Below are 27,475 nucleotides of genomic sequence, written 5' to 3'. Positions count from 1 at the left end.
CGGGTAGGCATGGTGTTCCATCTTTACCGTGCCCAGGTAGGGGAGCTATTAAGCTGGACTGCTGAAGTAGGGCTGCGGGACCCTGCCACTGCGCATGCGTGGGGCCCTTATCTATTCGCTTTCCGTGCGGGGTGGGGGTATAAAAGGAAGCGACAGACATTACGTCGGCCTGCTGGAGCAGTATCGAGGTATGTGTCCAAAGAAAAGGTTGTTATATTGATGTGAGAGTAGATTAGACTATAGGTCAACTAGCCCAATAACAAATTTTGTTTGGGACTCTTTTATCCATGTAGGCCGGTGTCCATTCTGGGCTCAGGTAAAGCCTATCTACATTGACTGATATATATTAAACGTTCACTATATCAATACAAGATGGTGTTTGTGAAGCAGAAGCAGTGTTCCCTGTAGATCATTTATTATGGGAAGTGTTTTACCCAGTAAGTGAGAATATATTAGAATACAATTACCTTTTTTTGTAGAGCATGATTACAAATGATACATAGAAAACAATAAGTGTGAGTCCCATATTAACGTGTTACTGCTGTTAATACAGGCTAAGCTTACCTTAATTGACACCTTTGTGTCCCCTCTGCAGGAGGGCTGATGTGCGGGCCACCTAGTCCGGGTTTGCAGGATGCACGTTTGACAGATTTATCTTCATAACTTACAGAGCTCCATGCCAATATAGGTATGGCGATATTTGGATTAACCCTCACATGATTGATCAAGTGCAATCTTTTGAATTTGCTTGCTATCTATGTAACATTTAAATTTCTGCTTGATACTTAGTGTATTTTTGTTTGTTTAGTAGTATAAAGTTAAAAACTTGTATGCGTTTCCTGAAGAAGCCAGTTTGGTGAAACCAGTTGTAAACCGCAGCAAAAAGCACAATGAATGACGTATCTTTCTATCAAGCATATGCCTGTTTTATAATGTTTTTATTTTCGTTTTTGATGAATAAAAGTTTATATTGTTTTTAAATATAACACTTGAGTAGTTTTGTCTTAGCACCCCTAAAAAGTCCAACACTCCATGTTTTTTGTTTTGATTCGATGTGGATGGGGGGATATCACTCCCGCTGAGCTATTGTTTTCTGTCAAGGGGGAGCCTTCCCTGCAGGCAAAATACAATGAGTTTTGGTTTTGCCAGCCATTAGCAGGTGAAACCATTTGGGGAAAAAAATAAATCTGACAGGCTGGTTATGTACACCCAGCTAACCCATTCAAAGATCGAAATTTGATTGGTGCCTGCTGAACTGGCTGAATTTTGATCCATGTATGGCCGGCTAAAACTTATTTATCATAGGAGTTGTGGTTATGAGCTTGCTCTGGACTAAAAGTAAGTTTACTCTGTGTAGAACAAAAAAAAAAAAAAAAATACATTTAAAAAAAAAAAAAAAAAAAACCGAACCCCACAACATTGGAATCCACCATTTATCCTGGGCATACTTTAAAGGAGGAGTTTGGGGTTTAAAAACATTAACCTTCATACTCCTATGATGCTGCAGCAGTCCCCGGTCAGCTCTAAGACTGAGAACTGAGCATTAAGTTCTTGGTCTTCTTGTAGTGGAGAGCACTGACTGTCAATCGCCACTCTCCCCCCTCCAGCACTTACTTGGGTGTTTGACTGGGGAGGGCACAAATGGCTTTGGCTCTCAGCCGTGCCATCTGTCAATCAGACAGCTAGGTGAATCCTGACAATATGGTTGGAATCCTTCCAGTGCCTGCAGCAGCTCTGCCACGTCAGCTGACAGTGGGCTATGGTCCAGGATGAAGAATTCTGGTTACTATAAGCAACAGATAGACAACTCTTCTTCAGAAAGTCTAATTAAAGTGGTAGTATCCCGCTTTTTGACACTTTTACCTACAGGTAAGCCTATAATAAGGCTTACCTGTAGGTACAAATAATATCTCCTAAACCAGCATGGTTTAGGAGATATTTACAGTGCATGCAGCCGCTCGCGCGAGCGGCGCATGCGCTCTGAAGGTCCGGGGGGACCTTCAATTAATTTGCCGGGAGCTTGCCGGAAAAATCACTCCCGCGCGCATGCGCGGGAGTGACGTCATCGCCGCTCCGGCCAATCATCGCGCCGGAGCCGTCTCTTCTGGCCAATCACCGCGCCGGAGCCGCCGAACCCGGAAGAGACGGCGAGGGATCATGGCAGCGCCCGCAGCGATGTCCGGGGGTCCGTGTCGGGGCTTCGTTCTAAGGTAAGACACATAATGGGCTAGTATGCGATGCATACTAGCCCATTATGCCTTTGTCTTGCAGGTTTTATTTTTTTTTATTAGGGTTTACAACCGCTTTAATCTAGCCCAAAGTTTCTACAAGCTGGGTTTTCATACCATTCTCACATCACAGAAGAATTAGTTATTCCCTACAATATTAGCTTTTCAAGTGAAATCTACCATTTATGTTATCTGAGGTTTCAGCATGGGAACCGGAGGAGGAGGAGAGGGGGTTGCCAAACTGCGGCTCTGTGTCTGAATGGACACACACAGCAGGGGCTCAGCTCAGGTGCCCCTATAGTAAGCTGCGGAAGCACTTGGCAGGAGGCACAGGCCAAGAGCGCTGGCATGGGACCCAAGAAGTGGAGGATCTGGGCTGCTCTGTGCAAAACCATTACACAGATCAGGTGCGTATGCCTTTTTTTTTTCTTTTAAAAACAACAGACGGACTTTAATATCACTTTAATCTCATTTGTGAGAAAAGTACTAAGGACCAGCAAAAAATAAAGGGGGCAGAACTCCTGTCTATAAATGAACGCCAAGAAAAAAACACAGTAAAAACATTTTTTTCTTTTTTCAAGGCTGGCTTAAGCCACAGACAGGCCCATGAAAATTTTGGGAACATTAGGAATCTATAGGAGTGTTGGAAGGATAATGCTCAAATCTGAACCAGGTGAGGTGAAGCCCTACAGAGACAGGGGAGACGCTCCAGCCAAAGCGAAGCCACAGAGGGTCAACCTGGTGTTTCAGACAAGGACAAAAATAAATTCCAAGGAGAAAGGATGCTACATGAAGAACAAAGAGCCCAAGTCTGTTAGAAGCTGACAGAGAGAGAGAATCAACCCACAATTCACCAAAACAGGGAGACCACACATTTTCCCGAATGGGAGAAAGACCTTCAAAAAGATGTGGTCCAAAAGAAAAAAAAAAAAAAAAAAAACACCATATAACTGAATACTGGGACAGGATGACAAATGCCGTATACCTTGGAAACTAAAAAAAAAAAAAAAACCTATAAGAAAAGACCAGGTCTGTTATTAGTTTTCAGGTAAAGGAGGCTTTATGATGAGAAAAAGAGGTTGTCTAGTCAGGCAACCAATCTTGCACTGAGACATCAATGGGATGTGAAAATCCTCACAGCATAATCAACAGATTAGCTAAATGATCCTTGAAACTGGTAGAAAAACTCAAGGTACTATCTCCCACAGGCGTTACCTTACAGCAGGATCACAGTGTGCTGTCAACAATACACAGTAGCAAAGGGCCATCTAGCGATGCATACACTTGCCATGTAGGATAGGAGGATCACCCAAGTGCAAAATCCTCATTCTCTTAGTGTGGAGATCCCCAGCTGAAGAAATCTAGAAGGCAAAGCTTTGTCTCTAAAAAGACTGCAGTGTTGTCAACAGTAGTGCACTCAGGGTAATTTAGTGTAGGAATCAGGTCGCTTGACCTGTCAAAAGGAAAGCTTCCAAACCTTCCAGGAGGTCAAAGTCCTACAACATTTAACTGATGTCCAACAGTGACTAAGTCAGAACACCGACTTACGAAAGGGTCCCTTGATTAAACAAGAGTTGTCTGTTCTGGGGAGACCAAACTAAAGCCTCAGAAATGGGTACACAACGGCTGTGGAGTATCCCCAGGGCAGGAGAGAGAGACCACCCCCATGCAAGCCGAAAACACTGATGGGTTGCATCATGGATTTCTTGGTTCAAAGATCATCTGAAATTCTCACCCTAAATATAGGCTCCCGGACACAAAGTGGGAGGCTGAAAAGAACTGAAAAGCAACAAGTCAAGGGGAGACCACGTTGGAAGCGTATTCTCTACACAGTTACATAGTAGGTAAGAATGAAAAAAGACTGGGAATGGACTTCAAAACTGGCACATGTAGGGCCCTACAGAAGGGTTCAGGTTGCAAGACTCCAGAAAGCTGACCCCCTTTAGGGAAGGTGGTTTGAACATTCCACAATAGAAATGTTAGGAAGGGGCACTAGGGTATACATAAGGTCTAGTACAAAGAAAAATAACAGGTGCGTCCGTAGGACACCAATGGGTCAGGTCCTTACTAGGGAAGGAGACCGTAGGAATTGGTCCTTGCTGACCTTGTGAAGTCAGGGGGGCCCTCGGAAAAGTGGTAAAATATAGGGATACCTCGTACCATGAGGGGTTATACAATATCTGAGGATAATTAACTTTCCAGAAAAAAAAAAAACGCAATTCCAGGTGGGGTGCCACATGTGGAATCAAAGAACAGGGGGTTGCAGGGTATGGGGAACCCAGAAAGACCTGGGAAGATACAGTGCTGAGTACAAGAACACAAGAAAAATGGTGAGGGGCAGCAGAAAGAAGCCAGACACAAGGGTTTAGCCTTTCAGCTACAGAGGGTGACCTGAGCACCCAATTGCTGAGGAAGCAAACTACCCAAGGATCCATTTGGCTGTACATACATTCTACCCAATTTTCGGAGTGGGGGTGAATCTTCGGGCAGACGGTTATTAACTGACCTCCGTTTTCAAGCTTTATGGCCTTCGAGGAAGTTAAGCTCTGAATGCCCATTTGTACTCACCACTGATGGAGATGAAGGGAAAGGTGAGAGTACGTTGAACCATCCACAGACCACCTGTGCTGCGGAAGGAGTACACTCTGTTCCCCTGTGACATTGCTAACAATGATGTAAGAAGCAGAGCCAAAGAGAATGTCCCTTGACATTATATTATTACCAAGTCAGATGCTCCTTGGATGCTTTATTAGCATCCTAACCACTGGGATCCAAGAATGGAATGGAACTGTCCATCAGTGAGATCCGAAAAGATGCACACCTTCAACACATTTATTGGCATGCCTGTTAATGTGGATTACTGGCATTTATGATAGGAACGGACCAACAATTTAGAGATTTACCCTAAGAGAAAAAAGTTCTCACATTCAGCCGCAGCCCAGGGACCTTCAAAAGATGTTTAAAGTCCTCAGAGAAATTGCTTAAATAACAGGGGTAGCAAAAGAAGCTCTAAAAGACTTAATGCCTAGAATAGTATCAATTTTTAAAACAACCTACTGTAAATCAGAGTCAAATGCAGAAGACTGCTGTGCCTTAAAACGGTCTTCTCCAGAGATAGTAATGAGGCACAGTCCTGGTCTGATTTACCAGCTCTGGAGGATCTGAAACAGACTAAGGAGGAGATAGCGCCAGAGGATGATTAGAACCTCTGCAGGCAGAGTTCCCTAGTATCTGAGCACAAAAATAAAGGTTCTGGATTATGGACATCAGTTCCCTTCTAGGCATACTGGCTAAACTCCCCCAGAACCAATAGTGGAGTTCAGGCTGGGGTCACCCATGACAGCAGGTCTTCAGTGTGTCTCAGTGAAGAACTGTTGTGTCTGCACAGAGGTAACGTAAGTAAGGCCAGATGTAAAAGTACATCTTCAGGAATTCACAAACCTGGGCAGCTAGTGCTGATAAGGGTTTCAAGAGGCCAAATGTCACCAAGTCATTGTAGTGTAAACAGAATAGAGATCCACATAAAAATTCAGCAGCAGCAGTGGGATAAAGTTTACTTCAGGCTGAAGGATGGGAAAGACTGGAGTGTTCATTCAGCACCCAGTGCCCAAGGATCATATTCCAAGCTAACCCCACACCTCCAGTCCAGCAGTGTCTGGCCTCCTAATCTAGTGCTGCAGAAACACAGATCTGCATTGCTGCTATATAGAGATCAGGCCAAGCAGCAGAGCAGCAAGGAATATTGTGTGAAATCACCAAGGACAAAATATCACAAAGTGAGGTGGCTAGCAAAAAATGGGTTTTCCATCACAGCTGAAGAAAAGGTGTCCAACCTCCTGCAAAACTAGCAAAAAAACAGACATGCAGGGTAAAGAAAGGGTTATATGTGGACTTGGTTTCAAATATTTTCAAGTGTCCCAACCTCCTGTAGCTAGCAGTATAACCCGATTGTATTTGAATTCCTGTGTCCTTGAAGAGATGAGAAAGAAAATACATCTACATTTTTACTATAAAGAAACATCAGAGAATTGGACATCAGAAGTAAAGATGGAGAAGTAGCCCTGAAATATGGTTCCAGTACTAGAACATATATCAGTGATAAACAGTTGAGCAGAATGTTTTTATTCTGCATTAAATGACATGAGCATAGTGTATGCTTCTAATCCACTGGCTGTGTGACCCAGTTTCCATGCTAGTGCTTTGCAATCTTCCAACACATGTCTTCACGCTCCACAGCTAATAGCTGCGCTTGTTCAGGTGCTGTTCAGAGATAAAGCTAGGCTCTCTGCAGTGCACAGAATATGATTTATGGGGCTGCTGGGATGGCAAATGAAGTATTATAGAACAGGAAAATGCTCTTTTAGAACAGCGGTTACCAACACCCACGGCACAAAAATAGCTGAAGAAATGCAGACACACAAAATGTTTTAGGGGGAAAAAAGGACTTAACTCAGTTTATCTGCATGTAAAAGGGCAACCGAGCACATGCAAGTCCCATATAAATCATAAAAAACAGAGTGCCATCTATCACCAAGACTACATCGTGAATGTCCTTCCTACTGGTAGCCTAGCCAAACAATGACTAAATGAGACTAAAGCCTTTATAAAGCAGATATAAGCTATGAGGTACAGTAAAGCTATGATACCAATTAGTGGGTGCACCCAAAGTCTGACTGCAAAAACGGAGTACCTCAAAACAAAACTATTTTGGTTTAAGTCAGACCCTTGTTCAGGTTTTTTTTTATGTGGTCTGTGACCACACTGGAGAAATTTACCCATCATCTCCACTGGAGATGGGATGCAGGTAACATTTGCTGTCCTGTCTTTGCAGTCCTGACCTTGTCTGAAATTTCCCCCAACTTCCTCTCCCAAATACAACACTTTTAGCATGACAGAGGTGAGGGGGGGAAGGTCTTCGATAGATGCACTCTGCAATAAAAATATAGTATAGTTCTAAATCTTTCCCATGCCATCCAAACTAAATCCACCATGCTGGATCTACTGTTAATGTGACATTCCTGTCCACAAATGCAATAAACAGCTAATGCTGTTGGGAAACCCTGCTACTGTGCGGATGGATGTCAAAATGTTTGCAAAGGGAGCAAAGGGCAAAGAGAAAAGTGGTACTTGGAATCAGGAAACATGTGGCCAACAATCTTTTCAGGCTCAAATTTGGCCATTTAAAGAAGAGCATATCAGCTTAGTTTGATAATAAACTTGGTGTAGGAGATAAAATTCAAAATTTGAGCAAATGAGTGGATATGCTGCAGCCGCACAGTCTATTTAAATACAATCTGGGTTTAAAAGTTTATTACATACTAGATCCAGACTTGAAACAAACAAATCTAGTTTTTTATAATTTGTAAGTGAAAGGGGCTGCTTGGAAGAAAAGACATACATATAGAAAAAGGAATTTTGACTTGTCTGTAAACTGCATATCTTGGAGTACAGTACAGGACACAATCTGAATTAATAATCGGCCTGTGTCCTGTATGGTATGATTAAAATAAGAGACTCACAGAGAATGTACAAATTGAAGTACCTGTGAAAAATGACATACAAGGAGTAGGAATGAGCATAAGGTTTGGCCCAAACAAATGGAACCTGATCATGTAAAATAGAGGTATTGCTACAGCTATATACATTAGCTTCCAGCTGTCAATGGTTAAGGACGCCGAAAGGTGCAGGCACCGCTAAGTCAAAAACAGCCAATGATGTCACCGGGCCTATTCACTTACAGGCAAAGAGGCGGGTGGTGGTGACATGGTCATTTTGGGTCAGTGATGTCAGCACATTCCTGCCCTCTTGTATTCAAACCTAAAGACGACTCCGGAGAAGGAAACCCATTTCCTTTTAGAACATAATTCAGTGCTATGGATTACTGTACTCAGACACATAAGCCTGTATTTATCCTTCACAACTACTATAAATAAAAATAAAAAAAATGGAGATTTCAGAATTGGGTCTACAGATCTTACCCTCTAAAGCGTCTCTTAGCTCATCTTTGGTCCAGGCCACTTCAGTCATCAGTACTCTCAGGTAATACATGGCATGCTGATGAGGCTGCTCTGCCCGGAAATTGTTTAAAGAACGCATGTACTGCAAAACAAGACCCAACCCCATATAACATCAAAACTCAGATTTCCACAAAATCTTTATTCATATATTGTTATTAATTAGGGTGATAGGATGAGTTAACACTGCACTATAATTAAAGGGGAGCGCCAGGCTCTCCCCCACAAAAAATAAAAGTCAGCAGTTACAAATACTGTAGTTCCTGACTTTTAGTATACTTACCTGCCTGTGGATCCAGCAATGTCCTTATCTGAGCTGATTCTTCAATCGGGTTCGGGTGCAGGGGCTGGGCATCTTAGGTAAGGGAAACTGGCAGCGAAGTCTTCCGTATTCACAGACGGTTTCCTACTGTGCATGCTCTGATCGCTCTGCGCTTTGTGAATGGGCAAACTTCCTTGTAGATCGCCACAGGGATCTGACCTGGAAGCGGGTACCTTTCAAAACCAGGTACCCGCTCCCCCCAAAAAAGTGCCAAATGTGGCAGTGGAGGATGCAAACGAGCGGAGCTTCTTCTTTTGGCTGGAGCTCCGCTTTAAATCTAATTCCAACAGATCTTGGAAGTGTCATATTAAGATGAACTCTAGTCCAGTGTGTCTGCAAACCACCATGCCAGTTCTACTAGGATGGTCTGTGGAAAAGTTTGGTGTGAAGCACATCTGTTTTTTTTTAGCCCTTCTAAAATAAGTCACTAAACTTTTCCATAATTTAAATTTCTTCCAGCTCCAAAAGGGGAGCCAAATGTTGTTTTAAACTTTTTAAACCATTTAACAGTGATATTACCTGCAAAGCAAGAAATAGTCTGTCCTGCTGCCTGCACCACCTTACGCCTCAGGTGCTGGAGATAATTTTGCAGAAAGAGTTTCTATATCTGACACTTCTGAGTTTGTTGGATACTGAGGACCCACCCATGCTATACTGTCTGGTTTCATGTGCTGAACCTTATTTCACTGCAGGACACAGAAGGCAGTGGAAGGAACTGCAAAGCACATCAGGACCAGGTATGCGACCCACCCATAAGCATGCAGGACAATGAAGATTTTTCAGCACCATTATCTTCAATATAGGAGAGTTGTTTGGCGTGAGCAGGTCAAGTCAGCTGAAAGACTGCTTGCTTGAAGAGAAGGCCCCAGACAGGGGCCTTCTACATTAAGGCTCCATTCACACCTGGGCGTTTTTGTTTCAGGCGTTTTTAGATTGAATAGAGACCAATGGAAAACGCCTGTAATCTGCCCAAAAAGAAGCTCATGTACTTTGAGCGTTGGGCGTTTTGCTTCAGGCGTTAAAACGCTCAGATGTGAACAGGGGCCATTTAAATGAATGGGGTTTTACTTGTTGGGCGTTTTGGAAACGTTTCTTTTGAGCGTTTTTGGAGCTGAAAACGCCCAGGTGTGAATGGAGCCTAAAGGAACAATAACTATACCCCACTATAAACAAAAAATATACAAATAAATACAAATAAAACTTGGACCTTGATATTCATAACATTTTAGACAATGACGAAGCATTGAAATAACTTACCGCTTCCTTTATAATCTCAAACCGCCTTTCATCTATTTCAAAAGTGGCCATTTTTTCAATGATCTTCTTTAGCAAGATGTGCTGTTTGTCATTATAACCTTTTACAGAGAGCTGGAAAGTAAGCCATTTATGTCAGTATATCACCATTAAACTTGTCTCCAGTGTCTAATCTGTACATTTCTAACATGTGTATCCCACCTGACATAACTACAACTATGAGCAGTTTATCAGTCTGAAGAGAGAAAACACATTCAACCTTTTGTGTCATACACAAACATACAATTTAGGTTCTATGCGTAGGAGGCAGCCATTTTTTAAAAATGTGATAGATCCAAGAAAATAAAGCGTTTGTTACACCCCCCCCCCCCCCCACAAAAAAAAAAAAAAAAAAGATCCTGTTCCCTTAACCATGGTATATCATGGCTTCTGAGCCCTGACACTGTGGTCAGTTTACGTGCCTCCCTCATCCGCAGCTCTCTGTGCTCCTCTTCCTGCCCGCCTGCTCCTGTGTCAGACTTGTTTCCTTTAATGCAAGAAAATACCCTTTTCTGCACCCCTCTGATCCTGACTTCACTTTACTGTTGAGGGCCAGATTTCTTTAACTTCAGGGATAAAACTTGCCCTTGGAATTAAGGCCCCTACCACCCACCATTCCCATGTATAATGCGGCTTTCGTTGTAAAAGACTGCCAAAGGGCAGGGCTTTAAAAAGTATGTTACCTCAACATTCATATTCCTGATATGTGCCTGTTGTACTATGTACTTGTGTTAAATAGTATCCTGTTCTCTTAGTATTGCTTCCTTTGTATGAAATACCTGGTGTTTTTGCCAGTCCCCTGCTTTCCTATTTCACGACCACACTAGGCATGAGAACCTATCCTTCCCAGAGTTGTCAGTTTACTGGCTGTGCTGGGATAACAGCCTGCCTGTCCTGCAATGGTCAGACTCGTGCTGACATGCTTCCCTGCACAGCCATTCACTGTGAGGATCTGTGTACTGCTGTTACTTCTGTATTGCCTTGCATTTCTATTTTAAACTGAATTATTTTACAAGGTGAGGGTCACATATATTTTAAGCCATGGAAAGTCTGGAAAGCTGTGTGCTTAATAAACTTCAGCCTGACCTCTAGGCAAGATGTCAAATACACAACAAAAGACATATATGGGAACGTTTCACCCTGTTAAAGAATGTGCAATTTTTCACACACCAGCCAGGTTATGCAGCCAGTTCATCAACACATGAAGCAGCAGCAACCTAGCTGTCAAAGCAAGACATAGAAGAAGCAGCAGTAGATTAATGTCGCTTTTCCACTGCATGGAACCGAACGGTTCGGCTCGCTTTTGTGCTTTTCCACTGCTGGTACCGCATGGTATAGTGTAGGAATGGTTCAGTACGGTACGGCGGTGCTTTTCCACTGCATGGAACCGAACGGTACGGCTCTCAAAAACAGTACCTACTCGATTGTGGTTCCAACAGGTACCATACCCGGTACCATATCCCACAATCCTTTGCATGCAGTCACTACTAGCCACTGATTGGTCAGAGAATCCCACCCACCCCGTTATCCCACCCACTTAACTTTAGTACTACTTTAGTGGAAAAGCAAACCATACCGTACCGAACCGTTCCAACACTGTACCATGCGGTACCAGCAGTGGAAAGCAAACCGGGCCAAGCAGGGCCGAGTAGAGCCGAGCCGGTACTTGCAGTGGAAAAGTGCCATAATATTATCCTTCTGCTCTTCCGTCCTGTCACTAATTTTATTAACAGCCCCAATTGGCTCCTAAAGCTGGCCCTCCCCTCTACCAGTCAGAGCTTCTGTAAAGGGAATTACAAGAGGGTTGATATAAAAGAAATTCACATACCCTTATCAAAACTTTTATTTTTAGAACTCTAAAAACAGTCAAGAAATTCAAAGTAGTATACCCACTGCATACATCACCCATCACCAAGAATGCATTCGCAAAACATACATTAAGCAATTACTGAGGCTTTAGGGATGGTGTACATGGGTCTTTGAGATAAACTCAAGTTAGCTTGAGAAAAAATGCTTTTATGCCTCCACATTCATAAACGAATGCACAACAAATGTAAGGCAAATGCATCTCAGGAGCCCAAGTACACCAATCCTTAAGTCTATTAAATTGAGTTTAGACAAAGTACCTTGCTGTCATATTTCATACGTTTCGGCTCACAGAACATACATATACCAAAGGCTAGTTCCAGGAAGAAACCTGCACACCAGTAAAGAATATAGCTCTTTAATAAAGCCATTAATGATCGCAGTAATCCACAGCAGTCATTTTGCCCACTTTATACTGAAAGGCAAGGTAAACCCCTTTTGGTTTCTATGATTTACTGCACACCATTATTCTTATTAAACAAGCAGGGATGCGTCAGTAAAAAATTATGGAAAATCTAAAGTTTCAAGAACACCTCTCGTTTTGGTGTTAGCTAAGAACTTGCAGTATTTAGCAGCATAAGGTCCATGCAACTAGCAAATAATAATCTTTCCTGAACACCCTTATTCTTGATCAGGTAATTTACATAGATGTTAACCGGTCCTCATTAGTAACCATACATGAGGGCATCAAAACAATCAGCCCCTCCAGTGTTTATTCATCCCACATTGACATCCACCTGGTAGTGGCATTGAGAAACTCTCCCAAAGAGCAACATGCATTGCACCAATTAACAGTGCTTTAATATACAGAAACCATAAGAATCTCCCAACATGGTGGAAACATGCGTCCCTGATGTTACCAGGTGAAATATGTGTACTTACATATTGGATGATGAAAATAGGGGTTTAAAGTGAACCTGTGGCCAGGCTAGACCAGTGATGGTGAACCTTGGCACCCCAAATGTTTTGGAACTACATTTCCCATGATGCTCAACTACACTGTAGAGTGCAAAAGCATCATGGGAAATGTAGTGCCAAAACATCAGGGGTGCCAAGGTTCGCCATTACTGCTATAGACATTCAGATTTTTTTTTTTTTTTACATATTTACAAGCCATAAAACTATTTAAATAAGCTCATGCTAACCTTTGTAGTTGCAAGCACTGTGGAGCAAAGTTCACAGCAGAAGCACTAAAGTCACTTTTTAAGCCAGCTCAGCTTTGCTCCCAAGTCCCTGCCTTCTAACCTTTAATAGAAACAAATAGCAGGATCTCTCAGCTGCTCAGAGAATAACCTGAATGACCTCAGTGCTTCATTTCTGAATTTTAAGTGTCTGCAGCTATAAAGGTCAGTGAGGTCCTGTTTTAAAGCTTGCTTGGCACTTGCTAAGAGTATGAAAATACAGGAACATCCATAGCTTTTCCACAAGTTCACTTAAGGACCCCTCATTTCCAGTCTTTATCTGGTAAAAGTAGAGCAGCTCCAAACACGTGTCTCTTATGATTCTCCTTGGTATCCCTTCCTATGTATAACACCCTCATGCACGGAAGTGTAGTCAGGCAAAAGTCGATCACAGACAACAAGATCATAGTCAGAAAGCATACAGATCACACGGTAAGCATCTAACAACTAACTGTAGTCTCAGTGAATTAGTAAAGCAAGCAGCACAGAATTTAGTGAAGAGCAGAAGCAACACACAAGACCAAAGGGGCTTACTAAATGAGCTTTTATCAACCAATCAGATGTTTAGCTAGTCAGGCCAACAATAGTTCTGGCCACGCTGGGGAGCCAAATAAAAAAAAAAAAAAAACCTGGGGCAAAAGGAGAAACCTGATTGGCCATTTTAGGACAAATCACATTTCTTTCCTTCAGTTTTTATGAATCAGGTGCTCTACATGATAATCAAAAATATAAGCCCCTAAAGACAGAAGCACATAAATAGAAGAAGCACAATGCTTTTGCTTACAGGAAAGGTACATGTAAAAGCCAAACACCCACACTGTTCTGTATATAAATATGCCTTTCCATGCCTTAACTGGAAGTCTAAGCTTCCATGTTACTCTTACTTACAAGAATTGCATTCATAGCTGATGCAATGCCATAGGTGACACCTGCGAGACGCGCTGCATATGTATACTCTTTTAAATCATCCTTCAATAACCTTAGAAACAGGTATGTCATGTTGCAATGGAGGGGGTCAGCATAAAGGTAACGACTAACAGAAAGAAAAAAAAAACACAACAGGGAAAAATAAAAATATAAAAACAGATGAGCGGAAATTAAGCTTGATACTGCAAGCAATGATATGATGTGGATGGAGGACCTTGACAAAAAGAGTATGGATATGCAGCATAAAAGTTTTGGTTGTCTCTGGGATCAGACTATCTGAACGTAGATCAGTCTCTCATTTTCACATGTAAAGGCTTTGTTGACAGAGGCTGAACAAATATTACTTCTATGAAAATATAGAGATGGGAAAGAACGTATTGGGTTCAGCTCTTCCCTGAAGGCTGTACAGGGAGGAGGCAATCAAGAAAGTCCAGTATCAGCCTTGGATTTGGGTACTTACATACATCCCATAGACGGTATTTTGGAGGTCATAGTTCAGGCCGGCTAGCTCTGCTGCATATGCATACTCGTTGAGAGAATCTTTAAGCAGTTCAATGTACAAATAGGCCATGTTACAATGCAAAGGATCCACATAAGCAAATGGGCTGAAAGAGAACATTAAAATTAAGTCTGGCTTCATTCATTTCTTGTCCAATTTCCTGTTCATTAAATAAATTTAGCAAAATACAACCTGCAGAACTATATCCATAAGGATACTACCACAAGCAGCTGTTCTGTTTGCGGGCTTTTGGGGTACATGGAAATGGGCAAGGGGAAGGGTTTTGGGGTACATGGAGACAGGAAAAAGGGAAGGGTTAGGATTAAATTGCCACTGCCCTTCAAAATTTAAGCATACAGCCAGAGCTCCCGAACACCCACAATGCAATAATGGAATTGGAACAACCTACAACAAGAGTGGACTATAAAAACTGCCATTTAACTTTATCACCACATTTAAAATCTTAACTGTAATCTGCCAAAACATTTCGGAAATACATCAAATGTATATGGTTAGAATTTAGGGTCACATTTAATTGCTCTGTCACTGTTGGGAAGATTTCTTTATTTCCTGGAGGCTTGATTTAGATGAGACGCAAAGTTAGCAGAGCTCTTCTAAGTGGAAACATAGACAACAAAACCTTACATGTGTTCCAACTATTGTAAACTTTGTCACATTTTTGTAATATTCAAATCCAAATACAAGTTTATTGTAAAGATAGATTGTTTGCAAAGCAGTGTGTGGCGCTTCAAATTTAAAATTAATTTGTTCTCATCACAGCCCAAGGTGGTTGTGGAAGTCCTTCCATGTGCAGAAGCGGCCATATCAATAATCATACACTCACCAGTCACTTTATTAGGTACACCTGTTCAATTGCTTGGTAACACAAATTTGCCAATCAAATGGCAGCAACTCAATGCATTTAGGCATCTAGACGTGGTCAAGATGACTTTCTGAAGTTAAAACTCAGCTTCAGAATGGAGAAGAAAGGGGATTTAGGTGACTTTGAACGTGGCATGGTTGTTGATGTCAAACTGCTGATCTACTGGAATTTTCACACACAACCATGTCTAGGGCTTACAGAGAATGGGCTGAAAAAGAAAATATGAGTAGTTGTGTGGACAAAAATGCCTTGTTGATGTCAGAGAAGAATGGGCAGACTGGTTCGAGATGATAGAAAGGCAACAGTAACGCAAATAACCACTTGTGACATTCAGATGGCGAGGTCAAAATTTGGCGTAAACATTAAAGCATGGATCCATCCTGCCATGCATCAACGGTTCGGGGTGGTGGTGGTGTAATGGTGTGGGGGTTATTTTCTTGGCACGCTTTGGGCCCCTTTGTACCAATTGAGCATTATTTAACCACTTGCCTACTGGGCACTAAAACCCCCCTTCCTGCCCAGGGCAATTTTTAGCTTTCAGCGCTGTTGCAATTTGAATATTTGCGCGGTCATGCAACACTGTACCCAAATTACATTTTTTTTTTTTTTTTCAAGCAAATAAGCGCTTTCTTTTGGTGGTAATCACTACTGGGGTTTTTTTTTTTGGGTTGAACAATAAAAGGCCGAAAATCTTGAAAAATAAAAATAAAACAGTATTTATAGTTTGTTATAAAATTTTGCATCAGGTAATTTTTCACCTTCATTGATGTGCACTCATGAGGCAGCATCGATGGGCTGCACTGATAAGGAGGCACCGATGGGCACTAAAAGTTGGCACTGATTGGCAATGGTAGGTGACACTGACTTAGCACTGATGATGTGGCAATGATAGGTGGCACTGAGGCACAGATCATCCGCTCCTCTTTGGGAACGATGTCCCTCAAACAGCAGCCTGCGATCGGATAAAAAACCCCCCCCAAAAAAACCTGATCTCTGGCTGCTGTTTACATCACGTGATCAGCTGTCATTGGGTGACAGCTGATCATCACGTGGTACTGATACACTGACATGATACTCAGATCTGTGAATAGCCGAGTCTCATGGACTCTGCTAATCACAGAGTGCTCCGCAAGGATCGTGCAGGCAGCCCATGCACGGGAGGATGTAAATGTATGCCCTTACAGCAATTAAGGTCCACACTGTAGCCTTCTTTCAGCTATAGCGCGGACGGGACGTGGTTAAACTCAAAGGCCTACCTGAGTATTGTTGCTGATGATGTCCATCCCTTTATGACTACAGTGTACCCATCTTCTGATGGCTCCTTCCAGCAGGATAATGCACCATGTCACAAAGCTCAAATCATTTCACCACTGGTTTCTTGAACATGACAATGAGTTCCCTGTACTCCAATAGTCTCCACAGTCACCAGATTTCAATCCAATAGAGCACCTTTGGGATGTGGTGGAATGGGAGATTCGCATCATGGATGTGCAGTGGACAAATCTGCAGCAACTGCGTGATGCCATCATGTCAATCCAGGCCAAAATCTCTGAGGAATGTTTGTAACACCTTGCTGAATCAATGCCACAATAATTTAAAGCAGGTCTGAAGGCAAAAGGGGGTCCCACTGGGTACTAGCAAGGTGTACCCATCAAAGTGGCCGGTGAGTGTACTCTCTACTTTTACACCATTGCCGTATTATTAAAGATAAAGATGACAATATAAAACATACAAAAACTCCAGCACCCCCCTATCCACTTTCTCAAGCAACAAAAGTCTGAAAACTTTCCCAACACCTCCAGAAAAGGTGATATAAAGCCTTCAAGAAGTCTACTGCACACTTAGTAAATACTTTGTTAAAACTTGCTAAACCTTATGCTCTTCATACTAGCAGTTTACAATGCCAGCAGGTTTAGGACTTGAACGACATAACATTTCCTAATTACAAAACAAACAAAAGCTGCAATGCTAAATAACTAAACCGTAGAAGAAAAAAAATGAAATCCATGTTATTAAAGCTATATGCAGACTATAGCATGAAACAGTGGAACATAAGACTTGAAACAATTCAGAGAAGCAAAAAAGTTAATTAAAAATAGATCAACCTTTATTAAACCTTGAATTGTGTGGATTATAGACAATAACATAAAAATAGTCCAGGGGAGGAAAAAAATGCACCATCAGCACTACATGTTAATTAAGTCCAGCTATTACACCATTACATAGCCTGAGTCAATCACCAAACACACAAAGTGTAACCAACCAGTCAAAATGCCAGAAACCAACAATACTATCACTCTGCAGACATTAAACTATAATGAAAAGAGGAACAAGACAGATCAAAGAGCATTTTGTTTTAAAAAGGTAGAAATATATAGTATACGATTACAAGCCTGCCCACACCTTTCACTTCATAATTAAGCCAGCAGTTTGGAACTATTCACTTTGGCCAGGGCATCAAAAATAAACAGTTACTGGCTCTAATCTCATGTCCCCTACAAGAGCATTATATTACCCACTGGCTAAACCAAGACCTACAAACCCAAAGTTAGTCCAGAATCTACAGTAGAGATTGACTGATCATTGGTGGGGCTGATTATTGGGGGGCCTATATTCACTTTTTTGAAGTATCGGTCCCAAACTTGCAGATATGGCCGATATTGTTTCAAGTGGGTGTACCGGAGTGATCTCTGCAGTTACAGGCATCACCCCGGTACTGTTTTTTTTAGAGCAGACCATCGGTTTTCTTGTAACAACCACCACCAATGTGGCCAATCGGCTGTTATTACAAGCAGAGGGAAGGGATGCCACCCCCCCACTCCCTCTGCCTTCCGCCGCTTCGCCTGGGTGGCACGATCAACCAGCAGGCACATCTACCGGCTGGCTGAAGTCCCAAACAAAGCGGGAATCTGCTCTGATTGGGTCTCCGATGTAGTGACCCGGAAGTGATGTCATGACATCCCTTCCGGTTACTGGAGCCTTAAAAAGGCGGACATGGCTTACGTCCATTTTTTTTTTCCCTTCACATGATCCTATTTACCGTTAGGGAATTTGGGTTTTAAAGTGATTGTAAAATGTTAAGCTGCTAATTTTTTTGTTTTTTAAATGTAAATAATAAATATGTTACACTTCCCAACTCTGTGCAACCGGACACAGAGTGGCCCCAAACCCCCTTTCCTGGGGTCCCCCTCTGGTGTTCTCTGCTCCCACTCTTTTCCGAGTGTCCCCATAGCAAGTTGCTTGCTTTGGGGGCACTCGTGCGGGCTTACTCCCAAGCTGGGCTATGTGTGGCCATTGTGCACACTGCGCAGCTTGGCCCAACCCCCATTCCCTCCCTTTCCGCAGGATTTGATTGACAGCAGCAGGAGCCAATGGTTCCCACTGCTGTTTTTTTAACGAGAGAAAGAGTGCAGCGCTGGATCGAGTTCGGAGTGTTTAGAGGGGGTCAAGTGGTAAGCAGTTTTTAAAAGGGTTTTTACCTTAATGCAGAGAATGCATTAGGGTAAAAAAAACCTTTAGATCCACCTTATTTTACCTTCTGTTCTCCATCTATAAATCAAATCTGGGTCAGTTGATTACCTCCAACAGCTTTCAACACCCAAATCTATCTTTCTACTCCTCAGTTCAAACTCTGTCTCCTCATGTGTCACTAACTTACTAACAGACATATCGATATGGATGTCACACCACTTCCTCAAACATTCAAAAATGCAGCTCATATTTCCAACCACCCTGCTCCTTCTCTTTCTTCCACTGGCTTTTCCATCAAATGATCAGTCTATTTACTCTATTATACCAGGGTGCTAAGTGTTATCCAGGCCTCTTTTAACACCATCACAAAACTATTAAGACACCTAAAAACTGCACTTCTACTTCCACCTTTAGCTAATCCGTCCCCTTTATCCGCTTTTGTACCATTTGCCCCTTAACCTCTCATGAGCAGTAAATGGCACTGGAAATCTAGTCTCCCTTATTTTTGCAAAGCACTACGCAAACTGCTGATGCTATAAAACTCCTGAATTATAATAATTTAGATGGTCCATCTAAAGTCTAACAGTTCTCTAACAGTTTTTTAACCACTTGGCAACCGCCCGCCACAGTTTTACTGCGACAGGCCGGCTCGGTGGCGCGAGACAACGTAGGGCAGCGGGGATGTTGAACCACCAGGGCCGCCGGCCGTAATTGCTGCCGGGCACCTGCGATCGCTCCCCACTGAGAGAGAACGGTCAGTTGTTGTAAACACAGCTGACCATTATTCTCTCTGAAATGATCACAGAGTATCTGTGATCCTTCAATATAGGATCCCAGGTCTTTGTGGTCATTTCACAAGCCCAACCCCCATACAGTTAGAAAACACTACCCTAGGCTCCTAACCCTTTGATCACCACTGTGTTAACCCCTTCCCTGCCAATTACAGTAAGTGTATATTTTTAGCACTGATTACTGTAGTAATGTGACTGATCCCCCCAAAAGTGTCAAAAATCTCAGTTAGGGGTCTGATCTATTCGCCGCAATGTTGCAGTCCCATTATAAATCGCAGATGGCCGCCATTACTAGTAAAAAAAAAAAAAGACCAATCTTTCACCCAGTTCGTAGACACGATAACTTTTGCGCAAACCAAAATATGATTATTATTTTTTTTTTTGGATTATTATATAGCAGAATGTGAAAAATGTTTTTTTTCAGAATTGTCGCTCTTTTTTTTGTTTGAAAAAAAAAAACACAAAAAAAACGCAGAGGTAAACACCACCAAAAGAAAGCCCTATTTGTGGGGAAAAAAAAAGGTCATCAATTTTATTTCAGTACAGTGTCACACCACTGCGCAATTTTCCGTTAAAAAAACGCAATGCCGAATAACAAAATATGGCCTGGTCATTAAGGGGGGGCAAATACTTCCGGTCCAGAACTGGTTAATAGATGTTTTAGACATTACCAAACCTCTGTTTTGCCTAAAAATTACTGCTAAACATCAGACGCTATAAGAAACCCTTTGATATGCTGACATGGGTGACTTCCACTATCCTGCATTGTTGGGATCAGGAGATGCTGCTGACTGAAGCTTCACTACCTAGTGAGTTCCTGAAGTGCAATAAGAACGGCCAAAAGTTTAAACACCCATCCTGTGTCCTCACTCCAGGTCAGCAAGAGGGCCATAGTTTGTGGGCCATAGATCGACATTCCGGGAGTGTCAGCTTCCCAGCATACTTCTGGGGAGCAATTTTTAGTGGCATTGGTGGCAAGAGGGAATTTGTCTCTTCTTTACACGTGTGTGCTTTGTTCAAACCGTTTAAACCTCAATTCCAGGTAAAGAAATTTTATACAAAGTGCCATTGGTCCAGCTCGGATCAATGTAATTGTGTACAGTGCCTTGAAAATGTATTCATACCCCTTGTCATTTTCCACATTTTGTCATGTTACACCCAAAAATATAAATGTATTTTATGAAATAGACCAACACAAAATGGCACATAGTTGTGAAGTGGAAGGAAAGTTATAAAATGGTTTTTCAAATTTTTTTTACAAATAAAGATCTGAAAAGTGTGGCGTGCATTTGTATTCAGCTCCCGACTCAGTACTCTGACTCTACCAGCTTTGCACATCTACAGAGTGAATTCTTCTTTGCAAAATAGCTTAAGCCAGGGGTCGGGAACCTTTTTGGCTGAGAGAGCCATGAACACCACATATTTTCAAATGTAATTCCGTGAGAGCCATACACCATATTTCAGGGGTCGGGAACCTTTATTTAATATTCATATTCATGGGCCGCAGCTATACAGTGAGTAGATGGAGCCGTGTGAAAGTGTCTGGAGTCCGGTCGGGAAGAGAGCAGAGCAGGCAGGCAATGAGGAAAGAGTGGTGAAGCGCCTGCAGGCCTGCGAGTGATGGAGGCGAGTATAGGCCCTGAGAAAATGGCGGCCGGCAGCTGAAGGCCTCAGAAGTGGATGTGAGAGGCAGCTCCCGCGAGTGTCAGAGGGGACGGAGATCGTGTCTATCGGGGCACAGGGAACGGATGGCAGGTCTTACCGGGCGGTGATTGCCAAGGCCCTCAGATGCACAGAACAGGGGCCGTCGGCGGTACCGTGAGTAGGCCGAGGGGTCCGTAGCGCGGCAATCCGGTCACCCAGAGACGAACTGAGGGTAGCGTCGTTAGTCGATGGGTGAAGAAATCACCTTGGCATCGGGCACAGCTACGCGGATGGCACTGGATTGAGTGGTAGACGAGCTAGAGCTCTGGGACTACACGTCCAGCACGGCTCACGTCCGGACACGCCCCCCTTTATTAAAGATTTGTCTGCGAGCCAGATGCAGCCATCAAAAGAGCCACGTCTGGCTCACGAGCCATAGGTTCCCTACCCCTGGCTTAAGCTCTGTCAGATTGGATGAAAAGCGTCTGTGAATAGCAATTTTCAAGTTTTGCCACAGATTCTCAACTGGATTTACAGTATCTCACAAAAGTGAGTAAACCCCTCACAATTTGGTAAATATTTTATTATAGCTTTTGATGCGACATCGAAGAAATTACACTTTGCTACAATGTAAAATAGTGAGTGTATAGCACTGCAAATGTGCTGTCCCCTCAAAATAACAACACACAGCCATTAATGTCTAAACCGCTGGCAACAAAATTGAGGACACCCCTAAGTGAAAAAGTCCAAATTGGGCCAAATTCGCCATTTCCCCTCCCCGATGTCAAGTGACTTGCTAGTGTTAAGAGGTCTCATGGGGGGAATGGGGAGCAGGTGTGTTAAATTTGGTGTTATCTCTCTCTCTCTCTCTCATACTGGTCACTGGAAGTTCAACATGGCACCTCATGGCAAAGAACTCTCTGAGGATCTGAAAAAAAGAATTGTTGCTCTACATAAAGATGGCCTCGGCTATAGGAAGATTGCCAAGACCCTGAAACTGAGCTGCAGCACGGTGGCCAAGAGCATACAGCGCTTTAGCAGCACAGGTTCCACTCCGTACAGGCCTCGCCATGGTCGACCAAAGAAGTGGAGTGCACGGGCTCAGCGTCCTATCCAGAGGTTTTCTTTGGAAAATAGACGTACGAGTGCTGCCAGAATTGCTGCAGAGTTTGAAGGGGTGGGAGGTCAGCCTGTCAGTGCTCAGACCATACGCCACACACTGAATCAAGCTGGTCTGCATGGCCCAGAAGGAAGCCCGCAAACAGTCTGCTGAAGACAAGTAGACTAAGGACATGGATTACTGGAACCATGTCCTGTGGTCTGATGAGACTAAGATAAACTTATTTGGTTCAGATGGTGTCAAGCATGTGTGGCGGCAACCAGGTGAGGATTACAAATACAAGTGTGTCTTGCCTACAGTCAAGCATGGTGGTGGGAGTGTCATGGTCTGGGGCTGCATGAGTGCTGCCGGCACTGGGAAACTACAGTTCATTGAGGGAACCATGAATGCCAACATGTACTGTGACATACTGAAGCAGAGCATGATCCCCCTCCCTTTGGAGATTGGGCCGCAGGGCAGTATTCCAACATGATAACGACCCCAAACAGGCCTACAAGATAACCACTGCCTTGCTAAAGAAGCTGAGGGTAAAGGCCATGCATGTCTCCAAACCTAAACCCTATTGAGTATTTGTGGGGCATCCTCAAAGGGAAGGTGGAGAAGCACAAGGTCTCCAACTCCCACCAGCTCCGTGATGTCGTCATGGAGGAGTGGAAGAGGACTCCAGTGGTAACCTGTGAAGCTCTGGTGAACTCCATGCCCAAGAGGGTTAAGGCAGTGCTGGAAAATAATGGTGGCCACACAAAATATTGACACTTTGGGCCCAATTTGGACATTTTTACTTAGGGGTGTACTCACTTTTGTTGCCGGCGGTTTAGACATGAATGACTGTGTGTTGGGTTATTTTGAGGGGACAGCAAATGTACACTGTTATACAAGCTGTACACTTACTACTTTACATAGTAGCAAAGTCATTTCTTCAGTGTTGTCACATAAGATATAATAAAACATTTACAAAAATGTAAAGGAGTGTACTCACTTTTGTGAGATACTATAGGTCTCGATTTTGACTGGGCCATTCTAACACATGAATAGGCTTTAATCTAATCCATTACATTTTAGCTATGGCTGCATGTTTAGGGTCGTTGTCCTCCTGAAAGTTGAACCTCCACCTCAGTCTCAGTCTCAAGTCTTTTGCAGGCTCTAACAGGTTTCCGTTTAAGATTGACCTGTATTTGGCTCCATAGACCTTCCCATCAACTCTGACAAGCTTCCCTGTCCATGCTGAAGAAAAGCATCCCCACAATATGATGCTGCCACCACGTTTCCCGGTGGGGATGGTGTGTTCAGGGTGATTTGCAGTGTTAGTTTTCCGCCACACATAGCGTTTTTGCTTTTAGGCCAAAAAGTTCAATTTTGGTCTCATCTGATCAGAGCACCTTCTTCCACATGTTTGCTGTGTTCCCCACATGGCTTCTCGCAAACTGGACTTCATATGGCTTTCTTCTTGCCACTAGTCCATAAAAGGCCAGATTTGTGGAGTGCCCGATTAATAGTTGTCCTGTGGACAGATTCTGCCACCTGAGCTGTGGATCTCTTGGTTGCCTTTCGGAATAATGCTCTCCTTGCCTGGTCTGTCAGTTAAGGTGGACTGGCGTGTCTTGGTAGGTTTGCAGTTGTGCCCTACTCCATTTTCGGAAGATGGATTGAAACAGTGCTCCGCGTGAGATGTTCAAAGCTTGGAATATATTATATTATATATATATATATTTTTTTTTTTATAACCTAACCCCGCTTTAAGCTTCTCCACAACTTTATCCCTGACCCATCTGGTGTGTTCCTTGGCCTTCATGATGCGGTTTGTTCACTAAGGTTCTCCAACAAACCTGAGGGCTTCACAGAACAGCTGTATTTATACTGAGATTAAATTACACACAGGTGGACTCTATTTACTAAATTAGGTGACTTCTGCAATCGGTTCAACTAGATTTTAGTTAGGGGTATTAGAGTAAAGGGGACTGAATACAAATGCATGCCACACTTTTCAGGTATTTGTAAATAAATTTGGAAAACCATTTATCATTTTCCTTCAACTTCACAATTATGTACTATTTTGTGTTGGTCTATCACATACAATCCCAAAAAAATACATTTACATTTTTGGTTGTTACATGACTACATGACATTTGGAAAATTTCAAGGGGTCTGAATAATTAAGGCACTGTATTTACCATATCTGGCCAATGCTCCTGGAAAAAGGAAATCAGCGAAGTAGAAGGCGCTACTCCACTGATCTTAATTTTCTTTTGGGTCCCATGCAGATCAACTGCCCTGCTGCATTCTGAATGAATGCAAAGCATTCTCTGATTGGACGTGGAAAAGAGGCAGGTCGCTGATGTCACGTTCTCCACCTTATCGAGTCAGAGAACACTTGGCATGCATTCAGAAAGTGTAAAGCGTTCTCTGAATGGCATACATGCAGAGCAGCTAACCTCCTGTGTTCAAAACGCAGCAGCAAGTGTAGATCATAAGAGTAGCGGTGCCTACTTCAGTGATTTCCAGGTTTCAGGGGCATCAGCAAGGTATGGTATATGTACAGCTAAATTAATCCAGGCTGGGTCAAACAAAACTATATAAAAACATACAATTAAATAACCTGACAGGTCTTTTTAAATGTACACCACCAACTATAAACAGTGATATTGTAAAAAAAAAAAAAAAAAAAAAAAAAAAAAATTAAGGAAGCAGTGTCAAAAGCAACATTTAATCCTCAGAGCAAAAAGCTACAAGATGAAAAATGTCCAACAAGAACTGCTTAATGGGTAATATATGAGCATTAGCAATTGCCGGAATTTAATTACATCCATAAATACAAGATAAACTATCTATAGTTATGGTCAGCACAGATTATGAACATTTTACTGCAGATCAAGCAATAAAAAAAAAAAAAATGATTAAGTGCTTGGTGTCAGCACATTAGATGACTGCCGATTATAGCTTGCCACATAAAAATTTGTGAGTGCTTATTATCCAGGCTTGGAAAATAGTTGCTGGAAATTAGTACACAAATGCTGACAGAGGTGTTAATGTAAATAACTTTTAATTGTGGCTGAATAAAATCTAATGACATGATAGCTGCTACATACCTGAAAAATTCAAAGTTGAGGCAGGCTTTAGGGAGGAAGAATTTATCGTCCTGCTTGAACCATAATTTGCTCATTGCAGTGTCCTAAAAAAAAAACAGAAATAATTATAAAAGCGCAGAACTGGAAACGGCTAGCATTGTGCTCACAGAAAAACCTGTCAGATGTTTAGCTTTGGATAAAGTCTAGAAGGATGAGGACCGCTATCTGGTTTTAATTGCGAATTGTACCCACAAGAGAGATTTCACTCGCTTCCTGTCGCAATGACACCTTTCCGCAATGGGAGAAGAAATTAGAAGAAATCTCCCTAGGGTGAAAAGTTGCAGGACATGCCACACATCTCCACCTTCTTCTCCAAAATTCTCCCTATAGCATGGCCCTCATGCAAGGATGACATGCAAATTCATTAGTTTTCTAAAAATGTTTTTTTTTTTTTTTTTTTTTTTTTTTATTTAGACTTTTTCCTCAAGTCCCATGAAGTGGGGCACATTTTCCCAAGAAAGCTATAAAATCAGCAGAGGATCCCTCCCTTGCCATCAAAAAAGAACGACTGGAGCTAGGTTTTAACTACCCATCTGATATTTTTGCTACCTTCTAAATATAGCCCTCTTATAAAGAACTGCAATCCACCTAAAATAGAATGGTTTCTTTTTAAGTCACTAAATGCATCAAATTTCCCCTTTTTAATGCAATGGAATTGAAAGTTACCATGCTGCCCAGTAACAAGCATCCATCATAATAATATGCCAACGTGTCCAATCTCCTCCCTCAAGCATGCCATTCGTCAGCACAGCTTACAAACAACAAAGCACTAAAAACTGGCCTTGTATCATGGAAGTACATTTATCATGGTCCTGATTCAAACAGCCATGACTGTGGAATAGCCACATGCTCACAGAGATACAAAAAATTAAATGAAAGCTTATGGGTCATTTTAAAACCTTGTCCAAAACCATAACCCTTACCAGGACCCCAACTTAATCTGGTTCTCCTCAGGGCTTTATCATAAAGGCACCCATGGGCTAGTGTCTAAAGCAGCAGGGATACAAGTAGCAGCACCAAGCATCTTCTTTCCATTACTAAATATGTGTGTCTCAATAACTGTAGGAGAAAGAGGATGTAGGGGATGGTAAAAAAAAAAAAGAGTCAGGACAGCAATCCATATGCAGTTTTAGTGCATTATTCTGATTCCTAATATGCTACAGGGTGCTCTGCATGCATTTTTGGTATGTTTTGGCATATATATATATATATATATATATATATATATATATATATATATATATAAATATAAAACACCAAAAAGGCACCTAAACAAAATGCAAAATTGCTAAAAAGCTATATATAAAAATGTACAGGTTTAAAAGTGGTACAATGTGAACAGACCCAAAGGTTCAAGGATGTCTTTTGAAACCTTTCACCACCAGGTTTTAAGAGATCACAAACTAAACGCCAAAGAAAAATTTCTACACAAGGCATTTAACTTTGACACTTCTCTTTCCTCTATTCAGCTGTATCTAATATACCATTTCCTATCCTGTTCTACTTTTCACTGCCATAAATCCTCAGTTTGACCAAATGTTGTGAAAGTTGCCAAGAAACTCTCCTTACATAAATCACTAGCGGCAGGATCATTAAGAGGTTGTCTACCTGTCCCTATGGAATGGCTTAATCTGCAGTCAAAATACAGTGAGATGTCACTGGTCTGAATACTGCTGAAACTCAATCACCAACGATAGAAATTACCTTTTGCTGCCAAAAAGGCAGCTTCTCAGTGATCCTGCCACTGGCAATTACAGCTGCAGGATCGCTGGTGGCAGAGTCACTTGTGTGTCATCTGCCTAACAATGCCAATTTCTTACTAATCAAAACTTAATATTATGATTTACTACAGAAACTGGGACACAACATTAAACCTCAAGCAATACAGTTTTCATATATAAATGCATCAATACAAAGAAACAATTTGTTGCTAGAATCCTCCTACCTTGATGAGGGTGGGAAATGGTGTGGCATCCTTCTCCAAAGACGATATCTCAAAATTGGTGGGAATAAATTCATTTTTCATAGGGAGGTGGAATTTTCCATTTATTTCTGCTTTTTGCCATTTCTAGAAAAGAAAAAAGGTGAGGATTAGTTGGCAAGACAAATAA

General features: G+C 42.2%; 1 protein-coding gene across 6 annotated transcripts in view; it reads right to left on the bottom strand.

Annotated features, from left to right (window-relative positions):
* IDE (insulin degrading enzyme) overlaps positions 1–27,475 on the bottom strand; it is a 168,325-nt gene that overhangs the window by 23,810 nt on the left and 117,040 nt on the right. For 5 of the 6 annotated variants that reach the window (XM_082267650.1, XM_082267652.1, XM_082267653.1 and 2 more), the window contains exons 13-17: positions 27,310–27,432; positions 25,326–25,408; positions 14,292–14,436; positions 9,822–9,932; positions 8,207–8,327 (exon numbers count right to left, since the gene is read on the bottom strand). In XM_082267650.1, coding sequence (XP_082123776.1) covers positions 8,207–8,327; positions 9,822–9,932; positions 14,292–14,436; positions 25,326–25,408; positions 27,310–27,432 — 583 coding nt within the window. Of the gene's footprint in view, positions 1–8,206; positions 8,328–9,821; positions 9,933–13,792; positions 13,938–14,291; positions 14,437–25,325; positions 25,409–27,309; positions 27,433–27,475 lie in introns of all 6 variants that reach the window. The other variant, XM_082267651.1, reaches the window with a different exon arrangement.

Source organism: Pelophylax lessonae (assembly GCF_965119305.1).
Source record: "Pelophylax lessonae genome assembly, chromosome: 9".
NCBI classification, from domain to species: domain Eukaryota; kingdom Metazoa; phylum Chordata; class Amphibia; order Anura; family Ranidae; genus Pelophylax; species Pelophylax lessonae.
The sequence above is the reverse complement of the archived record's forward strand: the minus strand, read 5'-3'. Positions and strand labels throughout refer to the sequence as shown.